Source organism: Zootermopsis nevadensis, unplaced genomic scaffold (genome assembly GCF_977971745.1).
Source record: "Zootermopsis nevadensis isolate Lab colony 2312 unplaced genomic scaffold, Znev_1.0 Znev_ptg000022l, whole genome shotgun sequence".
NCBI lineage: Eukaryota > Metazoa > Arthropoda > Insecta > Blattodea > Termopsidae > Zootermopsis > Zootermopsis nevadensis.
Window position 1 is genome coordinate 9,898,745 of NW_028259154.1, and position 20,385 is coordinate 9,919,129.

Genomic DNA, 20,385 nt, shown 5'->3' on the forward strand with positions numbered 1-20,385 from the left:
AGAAGGGGAAAATTGTTGCTAAAAATTTAAAGTTATTATTTTGTGCAATTTTGTCAATTTTGGATCTTTATGATGAACTTATATTGAAATGTGACATACTAAATTTTAACTTCTCAGTTAGTGTAATTGAAATAGAAATGTTAATGTTTTAGCGTTAGAAATTCTTGTGAAGGAATTTGGAGTCAGTGGTAAAAGTCCCGAATACTATTATCTTCATTCAGTTTCAGCGTTGAAATGGTTTAAAAAAAATTAGTGTGCTGGCATGTTTTTGCAGAAAATGGTTCGGCCCTCATACAAGTTCAGCCTCGTAATCAGCTGGTGAGGAAGGGTGACTCCGCTCAGTTTGACTGCGTGTACCAGAATGCTAACATAACTGAGTGGTACTTCAAGGGGAAGACAGATCCTATATCAAAAAATAGCACCAGGTACTCACATGATCCATACCCGCTGTCCTACGTGAGCGATTAAAAGCGAGCGGTGCGAGTTGCGTGGTTGAAGCGGAAATATCAAACTGGCTGTTTGTGTGGCGCTGTCCTATGTTACAGCGAAGCGGTCGGCGGCCAAAGTTCAAGATCAGATATTTTGATATTTTCGCGCAGGTCGCTGCGCTGGCCAGTAAGGCGCATGCGCAAGGAAGCTCTGACCGTGCAGTACAGGGAATGGGCATGCGCAGGAAGGCCGTGTGTTTCTCTCATGTAGGACACAACAAGCGATTCCCTTATGTCATATGACACCCCATGTTGCTTATGCAGCTCGCATAGCTCGCTCGTTATCGCTTACGTAAGACATTGCCTTTTAGGGGTTTCATCCCAGAGTGACAGAAGTGGCAAATCACACTCGGACCTTCAACTGGAAACTTTGACGCAACTCAGTATGATATGTATTACTGGGGGGGGGGGGGGGGGGACAATCCTTTGAAAATTGATTTTTTTCTATTTTGAAAACTAGTCACAGGGGTGTTGAAAGAAACTTGCAAGACAGCATATTTGTTGAGGATGGCCGTCTTCTGGGTTGTTGCGCCGTGTAGTCTGGTAGAAGTTTACCGACGTTTCAGAGGTCCATGCTGCCACCATCATCAGGGCGATGAGCTGGTAGACTTCTACCAGAGTACACCGAGCAACAACCCAGAAACGTCATATCATACAAAGCGTGTTTCTTCCAAGTGGTAAGTTATGAAAAGGTTGTAAATTCGTAAGAAAAACGTTTTTGTTGGAGATTAAACCTTGGAAAATAATTAATTTTTGCATAGGGGATGTCATAAGAAGCAGTGAATCCGTAAGTGTTACTTACGGAGAGACAACGTCGGGAAGATTATTGATTTTTTTATGCTTTGTAAGTGAGTCATAGGTGTGACTAGAATACATATACAGCAGCACATCTTAGAAAAAATGCTAAAAAGAAATTCGTCTTAAACAAACAAGTGGAAATGATTGATTTGTTTTCTGTTTTGAAAATTAGTCATAGAGAAGTGTTCGATACAATTTCTCATTTCAAACAACTAAATATTTTAATGGTACATGATAAGAAATATTTTGGATTTCCTGTGAAATTTCAGTGGACATTGCTAGTTTCTGTTAAACGCCCAAAGACTGAGATTTTAAGTATTTAGTAATTCCTGCCTTATTCAAACTATGGGATTTATTGTTACTTCTTCTTCTATGGCTCTCCGGTCCGTATTCGGTCCATGGCCTCCTCAATTCTCATCTTCCATTCGGCCCTCTGTTAGGTCCGTCTGTCCGAAGCTTTGATTGAGGTTTCGAAACGGAGCCCAGTCTGTGCTGATAAAAGCAAGAAATGGAATATTTCTCTTTGCAAGGCCACCAGAAAGAAATACTTTGTCAACAGAAAAAAAGAGAAATTGATTCTAAAAATTTTGTCGGATAATGATAACTGTTGAATTACCGATGTGAAATTTTAATATGTTATGGCATATATTTGTTTAAATCTTGTCAGTCTAATCACAATAAAATTCCTATTAAATATTAAAATATTACTATAATTAACAAAATCATGTTAACCACGACGCACATATACAGAACAACTTCGAATACGATATTAAAAATACAATAAAATCTGGATGAAAACATCATTTGAAATCTGATAAACATCTGACTAAAAGTTGCATTTAAGAAATTATATTTAAGTTTATATAATTTTATGCACCTGAAGATGGTTCTTTTAGAACTGAAACATGTCGTGTAAAAAAGTGATGATCTAATGTAAATCGAACATTTCGATAGAGAACATCATTTAATATATTTTAAATATTTAAATGTTAATTATGGTAATATTTTAATATTTAATAGGAATTTTATTGTGATTAGACTGACAAGATTTAAACAAATATATATTTATCACAATATGACGCAACTTTATCATCTCATGTTATGGCATATATAGTAGGCGATACCACGAAGATTAAATCCTTCGGACTGTTAAAATGCACCAAACCGATGACAACTTTTGACTTAAAGAGTTTCTAATTTGAAATTCGGGTTTGCTACATTACTTAAATGTTAGCTCTTCTTACATTGAGAGCCATCTTGTTTGCCCGAGCAATCAGTTGTTTGCCAGGAAATTGTAAATCCTAAAAAAAAAAAGAAGGGAAAAGTAGTTGAAAAATACAGAATTCTGTATGATAACATTTCAGACACAGCAAACAGATTTTATAGTATTTATCAGATCATTTAGATAGTATGGTTTAACTGCAGTTAACCTGATATCACGAATTCTGGAGACACGAAGGAAGGACTATAACAACATTGTTTACGTGTATTTAACTTGAATACTGCCCTAGAACTGAAGTTAGACGTGTTTCATTAGAAACCCTGACGTCACATTTGGCATATTTTTGTATTTTAAAGTGATTTAAATGTTATAATTGTTGTCTGTAAGATGAAAGCTACAAAATGTGGCGTGTAAACATTACTTTAGCTCGGATTGGTCCTTCATGTGTAATTTTAGTGTACTTTATCCTTGGGATAAATCTATGAGGATTGTAGATAAGACAAGTGACATTCTTTACAGAAGGAATTGGAAGTAATGTCTGAATGGATTGAAAATGTTAAGTTACTTCAACTGAGTTTATAAGTTACAAGGATTGTAAAAAGTGAGGTTATGAAAACCTGGTAGATGATGGCTAGGGACTGGGTCAGGTTATGTTAAATATTGTTGGTAAGACGAGGAAGCATAAGATAATTTAATTTAATTTACTTGTCTTGGTGTATATGTCTTTCACACTAGTGCTAAGTCAGTTCAGGGACATGTTTTAAACTTTATAAAAAAACAATTTTTGATTCATGAATGACGAATGTAAGGGACAGATTTTTTTTAAGATAACTAAGAAGAAAATAAGAAGCTGTATTATAATTTTAATTCAATTTAAATATATTAAATTCAATGGATGGTAATAAGGACTCCACAAAATTTTGGGTCTGGTAACATATAATGTTTGGATTTGAGACTAATTTAAATTATAAGCAGTGGCTTTCTCAGACCGTTCTTATTCTTGTTATTATTCTCATTACACATCCCACTGGCTTAATTTTCTTGTGGATTTTTGTAGCTGTTCTCTTCCAGAAATAGTTTGAGATAACATTTTACAAACTTGGCATCTGATACATCAAAATAACCTCAGATGTTCTTTGAGCATCATCAGATAATTAATTCATGATACGATAGCCAGTGCAGATTGTAAATGGATTGGGTTTCATTTGGGCTGGAATAAAAGAAAGCTTGGCTCAGGTGGGGTATGGGTAAAATATTTGAAACTTGTGTTGGGCAAGGCCGTGGTCTAGGCATCACGGAGTTTTCCTCCGGGGTTTCCACTTTCATCATCATCTCGCAAAAAAGGGGGTCACAGCAGGAGCGTTAAATGTCGCGGTCCCCATCGAACCCATGTACTGATGGGTCGTGAATCCTGCTAACCACCAATGCCGAATGGTGTGTACTGGATACGAAAAAAAATTTGTAGGATTAATTGTAGGTTGAAAATATCAGTGCTTGTTTTGAAGAGTTTAGAGGTTAATGTTTGGTCTACAGAAATGGAGTTGCAAACATAATATTAAATTATTTGGTGTGAGTTATCAGCCTGGAAGAAGAAGCAAGTTGAGGTGACATCCCACAAGGCTGTTTATCTCAATGGTGAACCTCAAATGCTGTTTCATACAAATATTTATCATTTGACAGTTACTGTTGGGTTTCCAACTGTAGCCAGGCTTTGTGTCTTTGAGCCTGCTGTGCCGACTCTGATAAATATTTATATAAGGAACAGTTGACTGATAGGAAGGGACTTTTAAACACCGAAGGGCTCCTGCACATGATGCAGCTGGGAGTCATGTCAGGGTCCCTGCATCAAATCTGACTTGAGATCCATTCCTCCAGATGTGAATACGTTTTTTCCCCAGACCAGGAAAAAAACCCTGTTAGGAATTCGTTATACGCGCATGCGTAAGATTTCGCGGCGAGTGATGACCCATCCTAAAAGCATTCGTTCCACAACCAATGAACGAACAACAGGCTTTCATGTGTTCTAATGCGTATAGCTTTAAGATTACCCCACAGTGGCACAGTGATTTAATCTAGAGTATTATCGCAACACCCACAGAACACAGTACAGACGCACTCACTACACGCTACTCTTAACTGCTTGATGTTTTCAGTCTGTGTAGTAGCGTAAAACTCTGACGTATCACACTTCCCACCAATAGCAGCCCTCTAGTCCACTTGATAGTAAACATTCCCCCCGCACCGCACCAGAAACGACTCCCCCCGCAGGGCTTTTCTCCTGGTCTGTGGACAGTAATTATAAACATATACCAGACACACAAACATTTCGAGACCGTAATTTTCCTTGAATGTATATTTTGTAATCGAACCCAATGCTTGTGAATGTTCCGAGTGGGATGAGATTACTGTTTTTGTTTTAATGGTTGTATTATCACGATCCTTCCAAGTATTTCGCCCAGTTCATTTGGTTTTAAAAACTGAATATTCTAACTTTTGGGCATTTCTCCTAAGCTTGTTCGCCCTTTTGGATGATTTTTTGTGCATGTGCATTGGGAGGGGTGGGGGTTCTATACCAGCTCTTTCTTTCATCACGTTCACGTGTTATTTGGTACAGAAAGAAATGCTGGCATGTAAAGCCTAGTTGGCTAACAAAATCAGAGTGATGATGATCTTAATGATGACAACTTATGATTGGGTCTTGTCCATAAAGTCAGAAATTTTGGAGCATGATTAATTCTGTACTCTGTGGGTATTTTGTAATGCTTCAAAATAAGATTAATTCTTTCCTACTAAATAAACTGAAAATTTTTAATTGTTGAAAGGGATTAAAGTTAATCTTGATCACAACTAGAAATTTGTTTTCTATTCCTCTGACACGAACCCAAGCTCCCGCATTCTGAGATACCAAGTGCATTTGGACGCCGCTGGTTACTGTTACAGAATTACTGTGTTTGCTAATGGCTCTCTGCTGATCCACAATGTCAGAGCTTCTGACGAGGGCTTTTACTCCTGTGTGGGGATTCCTGTGGATGCAAACCAAGAACCTCAGACCTATACTTCAGAGTTGAACATTGCTTGTGAGTTGTGCATACATGTCTTAAACTAGTGTATAAACCAACAAATAACATTATATTCTATTGTAAATAATAAAGAACAAGAGACTTTATATTAAATATTTCTGGGTACATTCACTCTCAGACAGATTAGTGCCTGCACAGGCTAATCAGTTTACAGTAATATGCATTCTAATGTATATTCTTTAAAGTGGTACAAAATACACATATTCATGGCTCAAGTTGCACTATGCCTAGTGGAGTTTGAGAGAGTGACATTTTATGAAACTCTCTTCCTTGCATAGAGAACCCTCCTCTCATAATCTTTCTCGTATTGCTCAAAAAGGCGCGGAAGAGAGAAACCCGTGCTGCCGGTAGGACTGATAGAGTGCATGTTTTTTCCCCCCAAGATCTAGATGAACTGACTGGCAGCTCATTTGAGCCACCTCTGCCAGACAGCAGGACACGCATTGTGCCAGAGAAGGCAGAGTTTGAACTGACATGCTTACCAGTGGCTGGCAATCCCCCAGTACGAGTCTGGTGGCTCGACCCGCGCGGACACACTGTCACCGATAGCGGGCCGGTAAGAGTGGATGAGTCGCGACTTATCATTGAGGCCGCGAGAGCTGTGGATGACTCGGGCAATTACACCTGTGTTGCAGAGAACATGGCTGGCACCAGGATGGCATCCTTCAAACTTGTTGTGTCCAGTAAGTGCATACTGCAAGTTGTGTTTGGAAATAAATATTTTATTGTACAGGTGACTCTTGTTGCATGCAGAGGATGCGTTCCTGTGAATCACTGCACATGTCGAAAGTGCGTAAAATGAAAAATGTATAAATGCTCATGGATTTTCTGAGTGATACCATGAGAGGCTCTAATCAGTAGTCCTTTTAGTCTAAATGGTGGGGTGAGTCACTGAAACTGTGTGTGCAACTCAATGGGTCTGCGTGACATCTTCTACCGTGGCTTCGGATAGGATACTGACGTCTGCGATGATATCGAAACTGGATGTTGAAAGTGCGTGTAACAAGTCGCCTGTATTTTATACTCACCTTTGCAGTGAATTATTCAAACCTGAACCTTTAGCACTACGCATTGCCAGTAATATTTAGGTTGTAATGTTTAGATGTAAGTTGGTAAACATGCTATATCCACTGCTGTAGAAACTATAGATGAAAGCGCAACGTATGTAACATGTTCACAGCTCCACCTAACATAGTGTCAGACCCACTGAGCATGTCCGTAGAAGAGGGAGCCATTGCATCCCTAGGCTGTCAGTTCCATGCCATGGCTCATCCTGTCACGATGGTTTTGTGGAGAAAGAATGGCAAGCTGATAAGTGAAGATGGTTCCCGCATTAAGATGAACAGATCTAATGGCACGCTCGTTATCTCTGAGATCGAGTTGGATGACCATGGGAACTACAGCTGTCTAGTGAACACTACTGGATTCAAACCAGTTCATTCCAAACCAGCCACCGTGCTCGTCAAAGGTTGGTCTAGTGCCCGTGTAAAATAACGCTGAAGCAGACTTAGTCACTGCTGTGTGTTTAGAAAATCCTTTAAAGTTCAGGGGTAGTAACTCTGTATTTTGCCTACAGGGTGTATTTGTTGGTTTTGCATGGTTCTTGGAATAAACTGTGGTTATTTCCCTAAATGGCATTAACTGACAGGTCATTGTAATGGAGACACGTTTTCTTTGAGGTGTGAACCGAAGAGAGAGAAACTGGTTCAGGCAGATGGGTGTCAGAAGAATGGTAAGATGCCAGGGAATTCTGGTTGCAATAATTTCAAATGAAACAATGTTTTGGCACTTGGAATATATCAAAAGCGGTTTTTGATTCCGTTCTTCATAGATGTAATACTATGTTTATAAAAGTAACACAGTATTTCGGAGTGACAGTTATTGATTGTTGCTGTTTATTGATACTATATCTATCTCGGTGATTGCATTTCATTACATCGTTCTGTACTACTGTCTTCTCCTTTCTTTTGTGGCCCTTTGTGTGCCTGTCTCTCCATGCCTTCCGTACTCTCTTTTGTATTATCTTTCGACACCTGATGTTTTATCCTTGTTTCTACTCCCCCAGTGATTGTTTATTTACTATCTTCATTTCTGAAACAGGAATCCTTTTTTAATCCACCCATAACATATGTTCATACCGCTATATTTTTAATTTGACTTTCCGCAAGTGCTTTTATATTCAGATCTTGCCCAATGTCCAGTTTCAAAATTTTATCCTTTCTCGAAGATGACCGTATTTTGGTTTCTTGTGTCGTGTAGTCTGGTAGAAGTTTACCGATGTTCTACCAGACTACACGTTGCAACAACACAGAAGACAGCCATCTTCAAACTCACCCCAATGAAAACCTTAAATCCTACATTATCATTTCTTGTTGTTGATTTTTGATTTAAGCATAATCTGTACTGCTTGTAATCTGCTTCCATCTGTTTTTTGGTTTATGGTTCACGTCTTAAAATTCAAATGGCACTCATCAAGAGTTTCTGAAGCCTGTTGTAGCTCTTGAGGGTAAAGCATAATGAAAGTAGGGCTTTCGTAGGTTCACGTTCTTAATTTGAACTGTGCCAAGCTGCTGCGTCTGATTTGCTTTCATGGGGCTGTTTTCCTTTCTACAGAGAGACTGAAGTTCTCACCTCGACCTGTGAACAAAAAACTGGAGCTGGGATCATCAGCACGAGTATACTGCAAGGCTCAGGGTGCTCTGCCCCCTGTCATCAAATGGTTCAAGGTGCTGTACATTTGTATATGGTACTATAGTTTTATTCTCATTTATTTTATTAAATAAAATTTTCTTCCATAACAAATTGTTCAGGATATAAAGACTGTGATAGCAAATCTGAACTAAAAATTGAGATTGTTTTCAAAGAATTTTGTGTTTCGTTGTTGAAAACCAAAACAAAAGCAGTAATACATAGACATTATTAGTGTTCTTACATCAGAAGTTTACATGGTTACTTTGCTGATATTAAGTTATTTTATTATATTTAAAAGTAGTGGCATACTGTTTGTGGAAAGTTTAACAAATAATTCCAACAACAACAACAATAATAATAATGCCAGATGGGCAGACACCATGCATTCCCCAAAGTGGGTACCAGAGGTGGAACAAGGGTTTTGAACACTAAAATACAATATTATAGGGATGTTCATGGGTGAATTTGACGGTCTAGGAGTAAGGAGTCCTCATTCACAGAATCATAAATTTCATCTCCAGCTGAATCTGGGTATAGATCAGAACCTCCACAAAAACTTAGACTTTGCAAATTTGTATCTTTGCTTATTTTTAGAACACTGGGCCCCAAATATTTAAGCTGCTGTTCTTCTCTACAGCTATATTATGACTGGGCATGACAGCACCTACCGTATGAGTGCTCAAGGTTCTACAAATAATTGTTTTTGTCCTCACATTGACCAGAAATTGGGGAAGTCATGTAAAGATTACATCTGCAAGCATTTGCCCTACAGGTAGTCTGATGTAATCTGTTTTTATATTAATACCAGGAAGAGAGCAATACCTAGACAAAAACTATCTGCTCTTTTTGGCCTTTATCCATTGCAAATCTGCGTAATATTTGTTTTTATATTATCATTCTTCCTCATGTTCTAGATCTGCCTCTATTTACAATTTCAATTATAACCATCCACCACACTTTCGGTTTGCTCCGCTAGTTCAGGGGACTCGGGGTCGCTAACGGGGATCGAACACACACGAAGGTAACAACTGCGTCAAACTCCAAGTATCTTTATTGTGTCTCCTTCTTTGTAGAGACTACTCACTAGTAATGGATCTGATCTCCTTCCTTGAAGAGACTCCATACAGTACTCATTGTGAGAAACTCCACCACACTTGCTCACACAGCCCTCGTTAATAGAAAAACTCAAGTACACAATCGTAAACATGCTAGATGAAATCCGTGGCGTAACAGCCCTCTGAAAGCCATAGCCGACTAGCTGGCTGCTGGTCTTACGTTCACATGCCTACGCAGAGGCGAACGATCATCCAACCAGATATAGGGTGACGTGTGGTCAGCACGACGAACCCCCAGCCATTGCTACGCTGCCCATTGTAGCTCCCCAATTTCCTCACGATGCTGGTCCCATATGCTGGTCGAAAAACTTGCTAGATATCAAGAAAAATAAAAGCAGAGTAGGCGTATGGACATCAAAACAAGATCTGGTCAGTTACACTATTCTAGTACCCAGCTTTTTGAGACCTGGTTGGTCATGATTTACAATCTCTTTACTTGTACCTGCTTACAATTTTTGTGTTATTTCCTGGCAAAAATTTGGCACCCACCCACTAATGTCAGAACTGGCTACTCTTTGAGATGTAGGCACTACTTAACATTTTATAAACTAGTAGCTATACAAATCCTTGTCATTTTTAACCCTGAATATGTGGTTAAAACATTATAGTATACAGCTATGGTTAATTTTTCCATAAGTTTTTACTAGTGCTTTCATCTGATGATGTTGGTATAATGAACTGTTTATGTATGAGACTTGCATTGTCATGTGGTGCTTGCATTATGAATGCTGCTAAACAGTATCTTAGTTTCCAATTTTGTTTTTGTTCTTTTACAGGAGGGTCAACAGGGGGAACAGAAGTTTGAGATTCCTGACAATGTGAAAGACATCAATGGCACGTTACACTTCAGTAACGTCACAGCAGAGGACAAGGGGCGGTACATGTGTGTTGCCACCAACTCTCAGGGCATTATAAATGCCACTATTGATATTGATGTAATAGGTGCGTGCCTCTCCATTTACGTGTTTCTTACTCAATCAGTCGATGCCTAAGCAGAACTCTGTTCGCCTCTCACTTCTCACCGGGTTTTTATAATCTCGTACTGACTACCTGGTCGGTGACTAACCAAGTATAGTCATATCCCTGTTTACTCCCATTAGTTGTGTTTGATGAGATATTATGAACACCTTTCGATCTTCATGTGATGTGTGTGAGATAGCTCATGTAGGTGCGAGTAAAATATGTTACATCTATGAGATTCCTGTTGAACTACATGGTCAAGGCATCAAGTGTTATATATCAAAATATTTTTAAAATAATAGTGAATTTTATGCTAGTTTTGTTCTTGCATTTATGTAATAACAATTTAAAAACAGTGCAAAATGTAAAGCAATCAGATATTGAAACGATGCCAAAGTATTTTTGACAGATATTGTATGGGCTTTTAATATTCATTGGTTTTGTTCCATGGCAGTAATTTCAGTTATTTAAGATATTTCTCGACTTGGTGTTTAGATTCATTATCCACCAAAGAAACTGTAATTTCTCTCTCTTAATTCAACCTGAAGGTTCAAGTCAAGTGTTGCCAAAGACCACTACTGGGAATGATATTATCTGAGTTTAATGTAATTCACCGCCAATTTCTCTAAGATCTGTTTCCACATTATTCTTTCATCTTCTGAAACTAACATGTGATTACTTCTGAAGAGATTTTTCTACCAAAATTCTGTATGTATGTCTTCTGTTCCCCCGTCACATCCAGGTTGTCATAATCGCTCCTATTTTAGAACTCTGTTGATACTAGGCGACGTGAATAAATTATGTACATTGAGGTTCTCACGGTGGTGATGTCATTGGTGGTCTTCTGAGTTGGAACATAATGAGAACTTATAGGTAGGTATCAGTGTTTCAGGGAAACATAATGTCTTTATCTTCAGGGCTGAATTGGGGGTTTCAAACAACTAACCAACAAGCCACAAAGCAGACTAAGGGCAGAATAGTCTTGCACTATGCACAAGACAATGCCCCTACTGTCTGGTACTGGTAAGTATGGCAGCATTTGGGTTAGGTAAGGTAGTTATGCTGTATGTACTGTGTGGTGTTGTCTCAGTTCAAAACCATCGATTCCGACGAAGATTCAGACTGAAGAGGTCTTATATCCTTCAGAGAATAAGCAGGTAAATGTGTTTTGCACTGATAGTAGTCATGTTGGTTGCAACCTGTAGTCAACCCCCTCGCACTCCTCGTCCTTCGTCGCGCTGCTTCCTTCGAGGGACAAACTTACCAGTCTCGGACTATAGCTCTTCTCTCTTCTAAGCAGCTGTTTAATTATGTATGATTTTTGTGCCTCTGTGACCTTATCAGCCCATCATAACCTTCTTGTTTTTATTCTCCTAACAGTTCTATGGTATTTATACATGTCACAAATTTGCTCATCATGTAATACTGGTATCCTAAATTGTGCACATACTTTATATTCTTTAAGTTCACATATTTTATGAGCACTGTTTTTGAAAGACACTTGTGGTTTTTGTCCACTTGGAAGGCTATTTTTTAATATCTACTGTTTTTTCCTGAGTACACTGTGAATTCATTTCCAATTTCTGTTTTAATTAAGCTTTTATGAATATTTGGTTTGTCATTTCTCATAAGGTTCAGTTTAATACTACTTCATGCTTCTAAATTTCTTACATACTTGTGTACTATCGTTCAGTTAGATATTATCCATCATCTAATCTTTTTTTTTTAACCATAGCATTGCAGAAGTTGGTTGTGCTTCTGTCTTCATATAACAAACTGAAGACTTTTGAAGCTTTGTGGTTTAAAGAAATTAAACTCTTAGATGTTGAATGAAGTCTAGCAGAATAATTATGCACATTGTACCTTAATAGGAAATCTTTAATTTTTTATAAAATATTTATTGAGTATCTACTTGCAAATATTTTTTCTAAATTTGTGAATTTTATAAAAATGACACAACATGTTGGTTTGCTGCAGTGACACCAAAGTTCCGAGTGTACCCCCAGAATCCTACCGAGGCATATGAGGGCTATCCTGTTATGATCCACTGCATTGCAGAGGGAGACCCGAAACCAACAGTCAAGTGGGACCGGAATAGCAACTTCAGTGGCTTTGACCGCAGCAGGTGATTTTCAGCAAAGAATATCATGTACAGTAGTGTTGCTTCCGCAGAGATGGGGCTGTTTATAACTGTACAACTCCTTCATGTTGAATTAATTGAAAGTTAGTCATCATAACTTTTTGTATCAACATTAATTAAACTGTTAGGGGTGGTTTGTCTCAATAACAAGGTATATAAACTTTTTTAATTGTAACAGTTGCTATATTTATTTAAGAATTATATCGTTATTTAGCAGTGAACGGAAGGTTGATTATGAATAACAGATTTGAAAGTAAGCTGCTATCCCATGTTTTAATGAAGTATCAAAAAATGTACTTAATTAAGAATAGTTGGTCTACATATCAAGAATCAACTTTGGACTCCCTAATTCTTTGATGGGAGTTTGTGACATTCAGAGATTAGGTAGCGTAAAATGAAAACATAGCAACTTTGTATGAAAGACTGGAAAGGATATGAAAGGAAGACCACATGGTGAAACAACCTAGAAAAAAGTTCAAGTAGCAAATTGTTCAAACTATTCACCCATGTCTGGAATGCTACATGTTACATGTTATGATACGCTGGATAATCTGAAGAGTTCTTGATTGCAATGTCAGAAGTAGCCAGTATTTACTTTCTCACTCTGTAGCAACATACGTCACGTAAGGAATTAAAAACACAAAGAAAACCATCTTTGTGAAGTAAAGAGGGTCATATAATGTACTGCATTCTTTCAGAACAACACAGAACATAATATTATCTAGTCACTTTATGAGTATGAAATATGTCCATCTACGTCAACATAAGGATGATGCATTAACCTCCAATTTGTAGTACTAGATTTTATACAAAGACCAGTAATGAGTGAACTATTGTGATTGTCAAAAATTCTTACTAAATATTCTTAATCTTTTTCAGATATTTTACAATATAACTGAAATACCTGTTATTAATGACCTTGTAATCAATACTTCTCTGAATAATGATGTAGTGAATAAAGCCCTTGAGAATGACTAATCGAGAAATTTAAACATGTTGAGTGGTACATATTAGTACTGTTTAAGTATAATAATATACTTATGTCAGACAATGTTAAAGAACGTTATTATTTCTGCATTTAATTGGATGGATTGTGGTAAACTACGAACGATCATTTTCCAAGCTGAGTGTCCCAGCTAGAAAAGAACAGTGTCAGTCATGCCTTGACAATACTAATGCTGTTCCCACATGTACTCTGTGTAGATTCCATGTTCTGGAGAATGGTACACTGTTGGTGCAGGAGGTGCACATGGCAGACAGTGGAAAGTATGGCTGCACGGCTGGCAACAGCGGTGGCTTTAAGCGGGAGGAGGTGACTCTCATTGTGCGGAGTGAGTAGACGTGGCCATGTCGATTCTCTACATTTCTTCCCCAACTACATTTTTTAAAATAATATTTGGGACAATAATTTATTGATTAAATAATTAGGTTTATGTCAATTTTGGGTGTGTGTGAAATTGTAGCAATTTTTCATTTTAGCACAAAAAGTGATATTAATTTTTTGTTTGAAAAATATTCTTTTATCGAATCTGATGGTTCAGCTTTTATCATGACATGCATCAGGCATGCTCAAAGAGATGTCCAAGTTCTCTCTCTTTCACCATCATACTGATCAGTGAAAAGCAACATTCTGAGTAGATTTGCGTATTGGTTTTTGATCATTGTGCAAATATGGTCGTCGAGTTGAGTGGGTTAGTGGATCTATATTTTCCTGTTGACATTTTATTACCCTAGTCATGAGCATTATATGAGCAATAAATAAATAAATACATGAGTGACATCAGTATCTTGCTACTTACCTAATTGTGAATGTGGTGAAAATCATCAAACACTAAAGCTCGAAATATGCAGTAATGGCTTCTGCAATATATTGCATTATTGTCATTGTGAGGGGAGGTAGGGATGAAGTCCACCTCTGATGAATCAGAGGTGAAATTGCCATCGTCAGTGCTATAGACAGTTGGAATTAGTCTGTGTTGCCATGCAACTTCAGTCCCTTATCCACTTTTGCATGCTTTATGCATTTCTGAGATGAGCTCTCACCTGACTGCTTTCACTGGCGGAATCCTATTCCAGATTTGGCTTCTGTGGTTACCATGTAATTAAAAGCATGTTCATTATACAATAATACCTTCATATACTAATTATTCTTTTGAGTCAGAATTTATAAGAACTTCTTCAGTGACTTTCTTGTCAACATAACAACATTTTCTAGAGGTAACCATGTTTGCAGTGAATCTGAAGAGACTTTGTACACCGCTTGTGTTTCACTGTATTTTCACTTGGTACTGTGAGTGAGAAAATACACTATCTTTTGGTTTTAGACTCTATGTTACTGTGTGAAATTCAAGATGCTGGTTTTGTAACCCATAAGTTTACAGTATTTGTGTTTGTGACAGAGAACCTGAACAGACTGAAAACATAATTATACATAGTTTGCAGATACAAAAACTTCACTTGCACGTGTAAATTTATGAAGTATTTGAGGTTCTCACAGTTGTGAATTTGAAGATGGCTGTCTTCTGGCTGTAGCATCATGTAGTCTGGTCAAGGTGATGAGATCTTATTGCCCTGATGATGGAGGCAGAAAGGACTTCGGAAACACTGATAACTTCTACCAGACGACAGCCGTCTTCTAAATTTATTGAGTTTTCTTTGACTTTTAAAATGTTTAGTAACCAAATGTGGATGAAATGGAATGGAACGACAGTGATGACCTCAGAATGATGTGTCTAAATTGTGCAATTTGTGATGTATCTGTATAGAAATAGGTTCAGTTCATGCAGACTTTACCTGTCATTCTACTGATAAGCTGTTATGGCTCCATTATAGTTTAAAATATTGCTTTATGAAGGTTGAGTCCATTACTCTATGCTGTGTTTGTGTGACACACTATTCTAGGCCCAGAGGGCTACCACCCCAGTGAGGATCAGGAAGGCGATAGCTCCATGATGACCAAGACCTTCACTATTACACTGAGTATTGCAGGCTCATACATGATGCTTGTGGTGGGACTGATGATCTGGTGCCGGCACAAACGCAAACGCAGAAAACAGGCATATCTCAATGCTAACGGAGCTGAAGGTACAGACACTCTGTGTAAGTGGTGTGTCCTTGTAAGTTACAGCATGTCATTATTGTACATCATGTATGTATAGATATGCTAAACAACATTATTTTATATAAGATTTGAGGTTCTCACAGCGGTGAGTATGAAGATTCCTGTCTTCTGGGTTTGTTGCGCTGTGTAGTATGGTCGATGTTATCCAACGTTTCAGAGGTCATACTGCCTCCGTCATCAGGGCGATGAGTATGATGATATCCGTCTTCTGGGTTGTTGCGCTGTGTAGTCTGGTCGATGTTTACCAACGTTTCAGAGGTCATACTGCCTCCGTCATCAGGGCGATGAATATGAAGATTTCTGTCTTCTGGGTTGTTGCGCTGTGTAGTATGGTCGATGTTATCCAACGTTTCAGAGGTCATACTGCCGTCATCATCGCCCTGATGGTGTAGGCAGAAAGGACCTCTGAAACGTTGGTAAACATCTACCAGACTACACAGCGCAACAACACAGAAGACAGAAATCTTCAATAATTTTATATTTTTCAAGCACCACTGTCAGATTGCCCTGATGACGGAGGCAGTATGACCTCCGAAACATTGGTTAACATCGACCAGACTACACAGCGCAACAACCCAGAAGACAGAAATCTTCATACTCATCGCCCTGATGACTTAGGCAGTATGACCTCTGAAACGTTGGTTAACATCGACCAGACTACACAGCGCAACAACCCAGAAGACAGAAATCTTCAACATTATTTTATGTCACTCACATTCTCTGTTAGCCTAATGAGTCTTCTATTTATCAACCAAACAAACCTCTTTATGCATAGCATAATATGGTACAGAACAGCAGTTCTTGAACCCTTAGTGGTTGAAGACATTTTTCAAAATGTTTGCTGGAAACGTTCTGAAATGTTCATTATTTTAACCTTTAATTGTAATGCAGGACAAAGTATTAAAACTTCAAAGAAAATTAATGGAAAAAGTAAATAATACTGGCAGGCTTAGTCTAGTATTTCTTGTAGTATAATACCTAGGGATTTATAAAACATTGTGTTTATTAATACCTAAACATTGCTGCAGACTATTTGTATTTTGTTATGGGTATCATGCCAGGTTTTACATAATTTATTCTCTCCAAGTGAATGCCAGCATAGGCTATGTCTTCCTCCATCAAACATTATTTTGGTAAGCAATAAATGTAACCCATAGTCTCCATGATCAGTATCTAGCACAGGTGTGTGTATGATGCAGTCATACGATAATATTTTCACTTGTTTTTTCTGTTATAGTTTTGTGAATGTTTCCTCTGTTTCTTATGCACTTAAAATAGGACATTGTTATTTGACTAATCTGTGATTAATGTGAATGCAGGTATGAATAACAATTTTTAATGGTTATGGTCTCTGATGAATTGCATATGTTTGAATTTGTTGATGACTTTCAAACTCCTGGACAATATTTTTAAGCTTATATTTGTTTGTGATATAAAAAATTAAAATTATTATACATTGTTGTTTTCTAACAATTTTCAGATGATTTGAGTACCCAGTAGAATGTTAAAATGAGCATTTTTTAACTTTTACCTTTACAAATTATTTCTTCATTGAGGTTACACTGTATATTTATTTTAATTTGCTTGTGCTTTCATTTGCTCCTAAGAATTAACATGTTTTTGCAGCATGTTTAATATTAATTTTCTCAAAACTTACACAGATTGCTGTAGTTTAGAGTGACCATTTATCTCAGAATTCCTGAAACAGTTCTGGATTTAAATGCTTATTTTGTACCTTAGTGACAAAAGCCGAGAATGGTGAGGCGGGGGGGGAACACACGGAGCTCAAGGAAGCAACAGCCAGTCAGCAGCTGCGTGATGGTGGTGGAGATGGGGCAGACACTGCCCAGTCCCACAGTTCCTCACAGAGCCGACGCTCCAACAAGAGTAGCAGCTACGACCGACTGGCATTCCCACGCCAAGACCTGCAGAACATGGTCCTGTTAGGTGAGACATTTCTTGATCCCTTTTAATAAAACAAAACTGAGGTTGTTGCATTCTATCTGGGGGGACTTGAAATAAATTTTACTTCACGGTTAATGTTGCATATAGCAATATTTTGAGCACAACTACACAGAACTTCCTTACCTTTAAAAAAAAGTTTATTTTGAAAATGTTTTTCTCACTTAATTTTAAAATTTAAATCTTTCAACTATGTTTTTTAAATTATTTTTATTAAACTTTCATTATGTTGTGTTCTTTGTGTAGTTCTTTTAGCTCTGTATTTAATGAAATTGGGGTATAGGACTTTAGCCAGTCCGTGTGTCTGACCGTGATGGTCTAATTTCTGATAGGAAGACTTGGGTTCAAATTTTGGTTACCTCCATCCTTAAAGGCAAGCTCCCAGCGGTGACCACTTAATTCAAACATCCTTTCAAAATTATCTTTTACAGTTATCCTATAATTTAACACCAGTCAATTGATACAGTTGAAGAAGCATTATGAAATAACCATAGAATCAATCTGTTTACCTGTCTCTCTTATCTGTACCAGTGCAGCAAATTAACATTATGTAGTCTGAGCAACTGACATTGCTCTATAATAAACCACAAATAAATGTGCAGATGCAAAACATCCGCTCTCCAAGAACACAATTTGATTAAATTATTTTTTTTACATCAGCATAGTTTATACCAAAATAACACCTGCAAATTATATTGATAAGTCAAGGCCATCACTTTATTTGAAGATAAATTAAACATAGTATAGTCGGCGGAGTAGTTTTTGGCTAGTGGAGAAGCTGGCGGATGGGCCTACTCTGTGTACCTCAGGTGGCATGGTTAGTGTATTTCTTTTGTTTGGGCGTTCAGTCTGATAAGCTCCTCGGTGCAGTCAGCATTATACCATCGCACAAGTGACTCACTCCTAGCCTTCCCCTTGAAAATTCAACCGGCGAAAAACTACTGCGCCGACTATAATACATTTGACTTTTGCTGTATATGGTGGTTACATTCCTGGAAGACAATGTTTAAAAAGACATTGTTTTGCCAAATTTAGCAGGTGGAAAAAATTGAGCTTTGAGAATTTGGAAGAAGCAGTTTACTTAATAAAAATTTACATAAAGCATGTGTGGGGTCACTTTTATTAGCTACTCTGAAAGTGAGAAGTGTTGTAAGTTGATGTCGGTTAGGTTAGGTTCTCACAGAAAGATGCACGATCTTGCTAGAGGGTTCAGTGGACCAGATATTTTTGTTCAAGCATAGATTATTTGTAAACAGAGATGCCACAAGGCACAGTACAGTTTAAAATCAGATGATGTTATGCAAATCATGCTTGATAAGGATTCACTATATCAAACTCATTTATCCTTCTATATGCATGTATTGCCTGTACATTGTGGAAACCACAACTAATGAAAATGGCCATTAGGAAGATCTACTGAGGGAGTATATGCAAAAGATTTTATGTAAAAAACAAATAATAGATATGAGAAGAATGCTTATGGGAAGATACAGAAGGTTGAAGATGCTGCTGTCATGTTATCACCCACCTTGGTGGAAATGTCAGTTGAAAATTGATAAGCACAATTTTGCAGGTCGAGGGGTGTTTGGTGAGGTGTTCCTGGCAAGGGCTAAAGGACTCCATGATGGTGAGGACAAGGAAAAGGAGACAGTGGTGATGGTGAAATCTCTGCAGAATACTCAGGAGGACTCGGCATTGCAGGAGTTCAAGCGAGAGCTGGATATGTTTCACAAACTGCAGCATCAGCATGTGGCCCGGCTGCTGGGAATGTGCCGAGAAGCTGACCCACATTACATGATTCTGGAGTATAGTGACTGGGTATGTGCATCTATAGATGGGACACTGCATTGAAGAACTGTTTCTGTTATATTGACAAAACTAATAAGAAATACAAACAAAACCCTATTGGTGACAGAGCCAATGATCAACAAACTTAAAATCTTCTTACTAATAAAATTAATGAAAAACTCAGATGGCTGTCTTTTGAGTTGTTGTGCTGTGTAACCTGATAGAAGTTTGCCATTGTTTCAGAGAGCCCAGAAGTTTCTGACAAGTTTAGTAACACCAACTAATCAAGTGGTAGTCTCCTAAGTAGTCACATATATTTCTGAATGTAATGTATTACCTTGGTTACAGGGAGACCTGAAGCAGTTCCTACTGGCAACTCGAGGTGGGGGCAAGGATGGGAACTCATCAAGGGCTTCAGGTGCCGGGAGCAAGAGCCCACGCCCTCCACAGCTCTCAGTGACGCAGATTATTCAGCTGGCCAGTCAGGTGTCTCAGGGAATGGAGCACCTGTCAAACCAGCGCTTTGTGCACTGTGACCTAGCTGCCCGCAACTGCCTCATTGCTTCCAACCTGACAGTGAAAGTGTCTCTCTCAGCTCTGTCTAGGGACACATACAGCAAGGAATACTGCAAATACCACAATGAGGTATGGAGGATAGCTCATATTTATTTTTCCCATTCTTCTGTCACCGAATTGGTTAGTGTAGTGGTAATGTAATTTTCCTCAGGATAGTACCTTACACACCTTTTTCAGTTATTATTCACTATCGTTGTCTCATTTGATCCTTTATAGTCTGAGATACTGAAAGTGGTGTTAAAAAACTATAAATGAATAAATCTAACAATCAGTCATTTCAACCTTCCTTTCCATATCTATAATCACACAAGAATTCAGGATCCTATACTGAGAGGTGATAAACATTTGTCTCACTTGTTTTCTTAGCTGTCATTTTGACATCATTAAACGTATTATTATAAAAGTTTGGCATCAGGATGTAATCAATATCTTGACATTTTATAA

At 37.9% G+C, this 20,385-nt stretch overlaps 1 protein-coding gene across 2 annotated transcripts in view; it reads left to right on the top strand.

Moving 5' to 3' along the window:
• The window catches only part of LOC110835875 (inactive tyrosine-protein kinase 7), a 104,356-nt gene that overhangs the window by 74,349 nt on the left and 9,622 nt on the right, over window positions 1–20,385 (top strand). The window contains exons 5-16 of one of the 2 annotated variants that reach the window (XM_022076568.2): window positions 275–425; window positions 5,449–5,585; window positions 5,972–6,271; window positions 6,769–7,056; window positions 8,202–8,314; window positions 10,171–10,336; window positions 12,332–12,479; window positions 13,698–13,825; window positions 15,396–15,593; window positions 17,356–17,562; window positions 19,151–19,395; window positions 19,714–20,010. In XM_022076568.2, the coding sequence (XP_021932260.2) occupies window positions 275–425; window positions 5,449–5,585; window positions 5,972–6,271; window positions 6,769–7,056; window positions 8,202–8,314; window positions 10,171–10,336; window positions 12,332–12,479; window positions 13,698–13,825; window positions 15,396–15,593; window positions 17,356–17,562; window positions 19,151–19,395; window positions 19,714–20,010 (2,378 nt within the window). The remainder of the gene's footprint in view (window positions 1–274; window positions 426–5,448; window positions 5,586–5,971; window positions 6,272–6,768; window positions 7,057–8,201; window positions 8,315–10,170; window positions 10,337–12,331; window positions 12,480–13,697; window positions 13,826–15,395; window positions 15,594–17,355; window positions 17,563–19,150; window positions 19,396–19,713; window positions 20,011–20,385) is intronic. The other variant, XM_022076569.2, reaches the window with a different exon arrangement.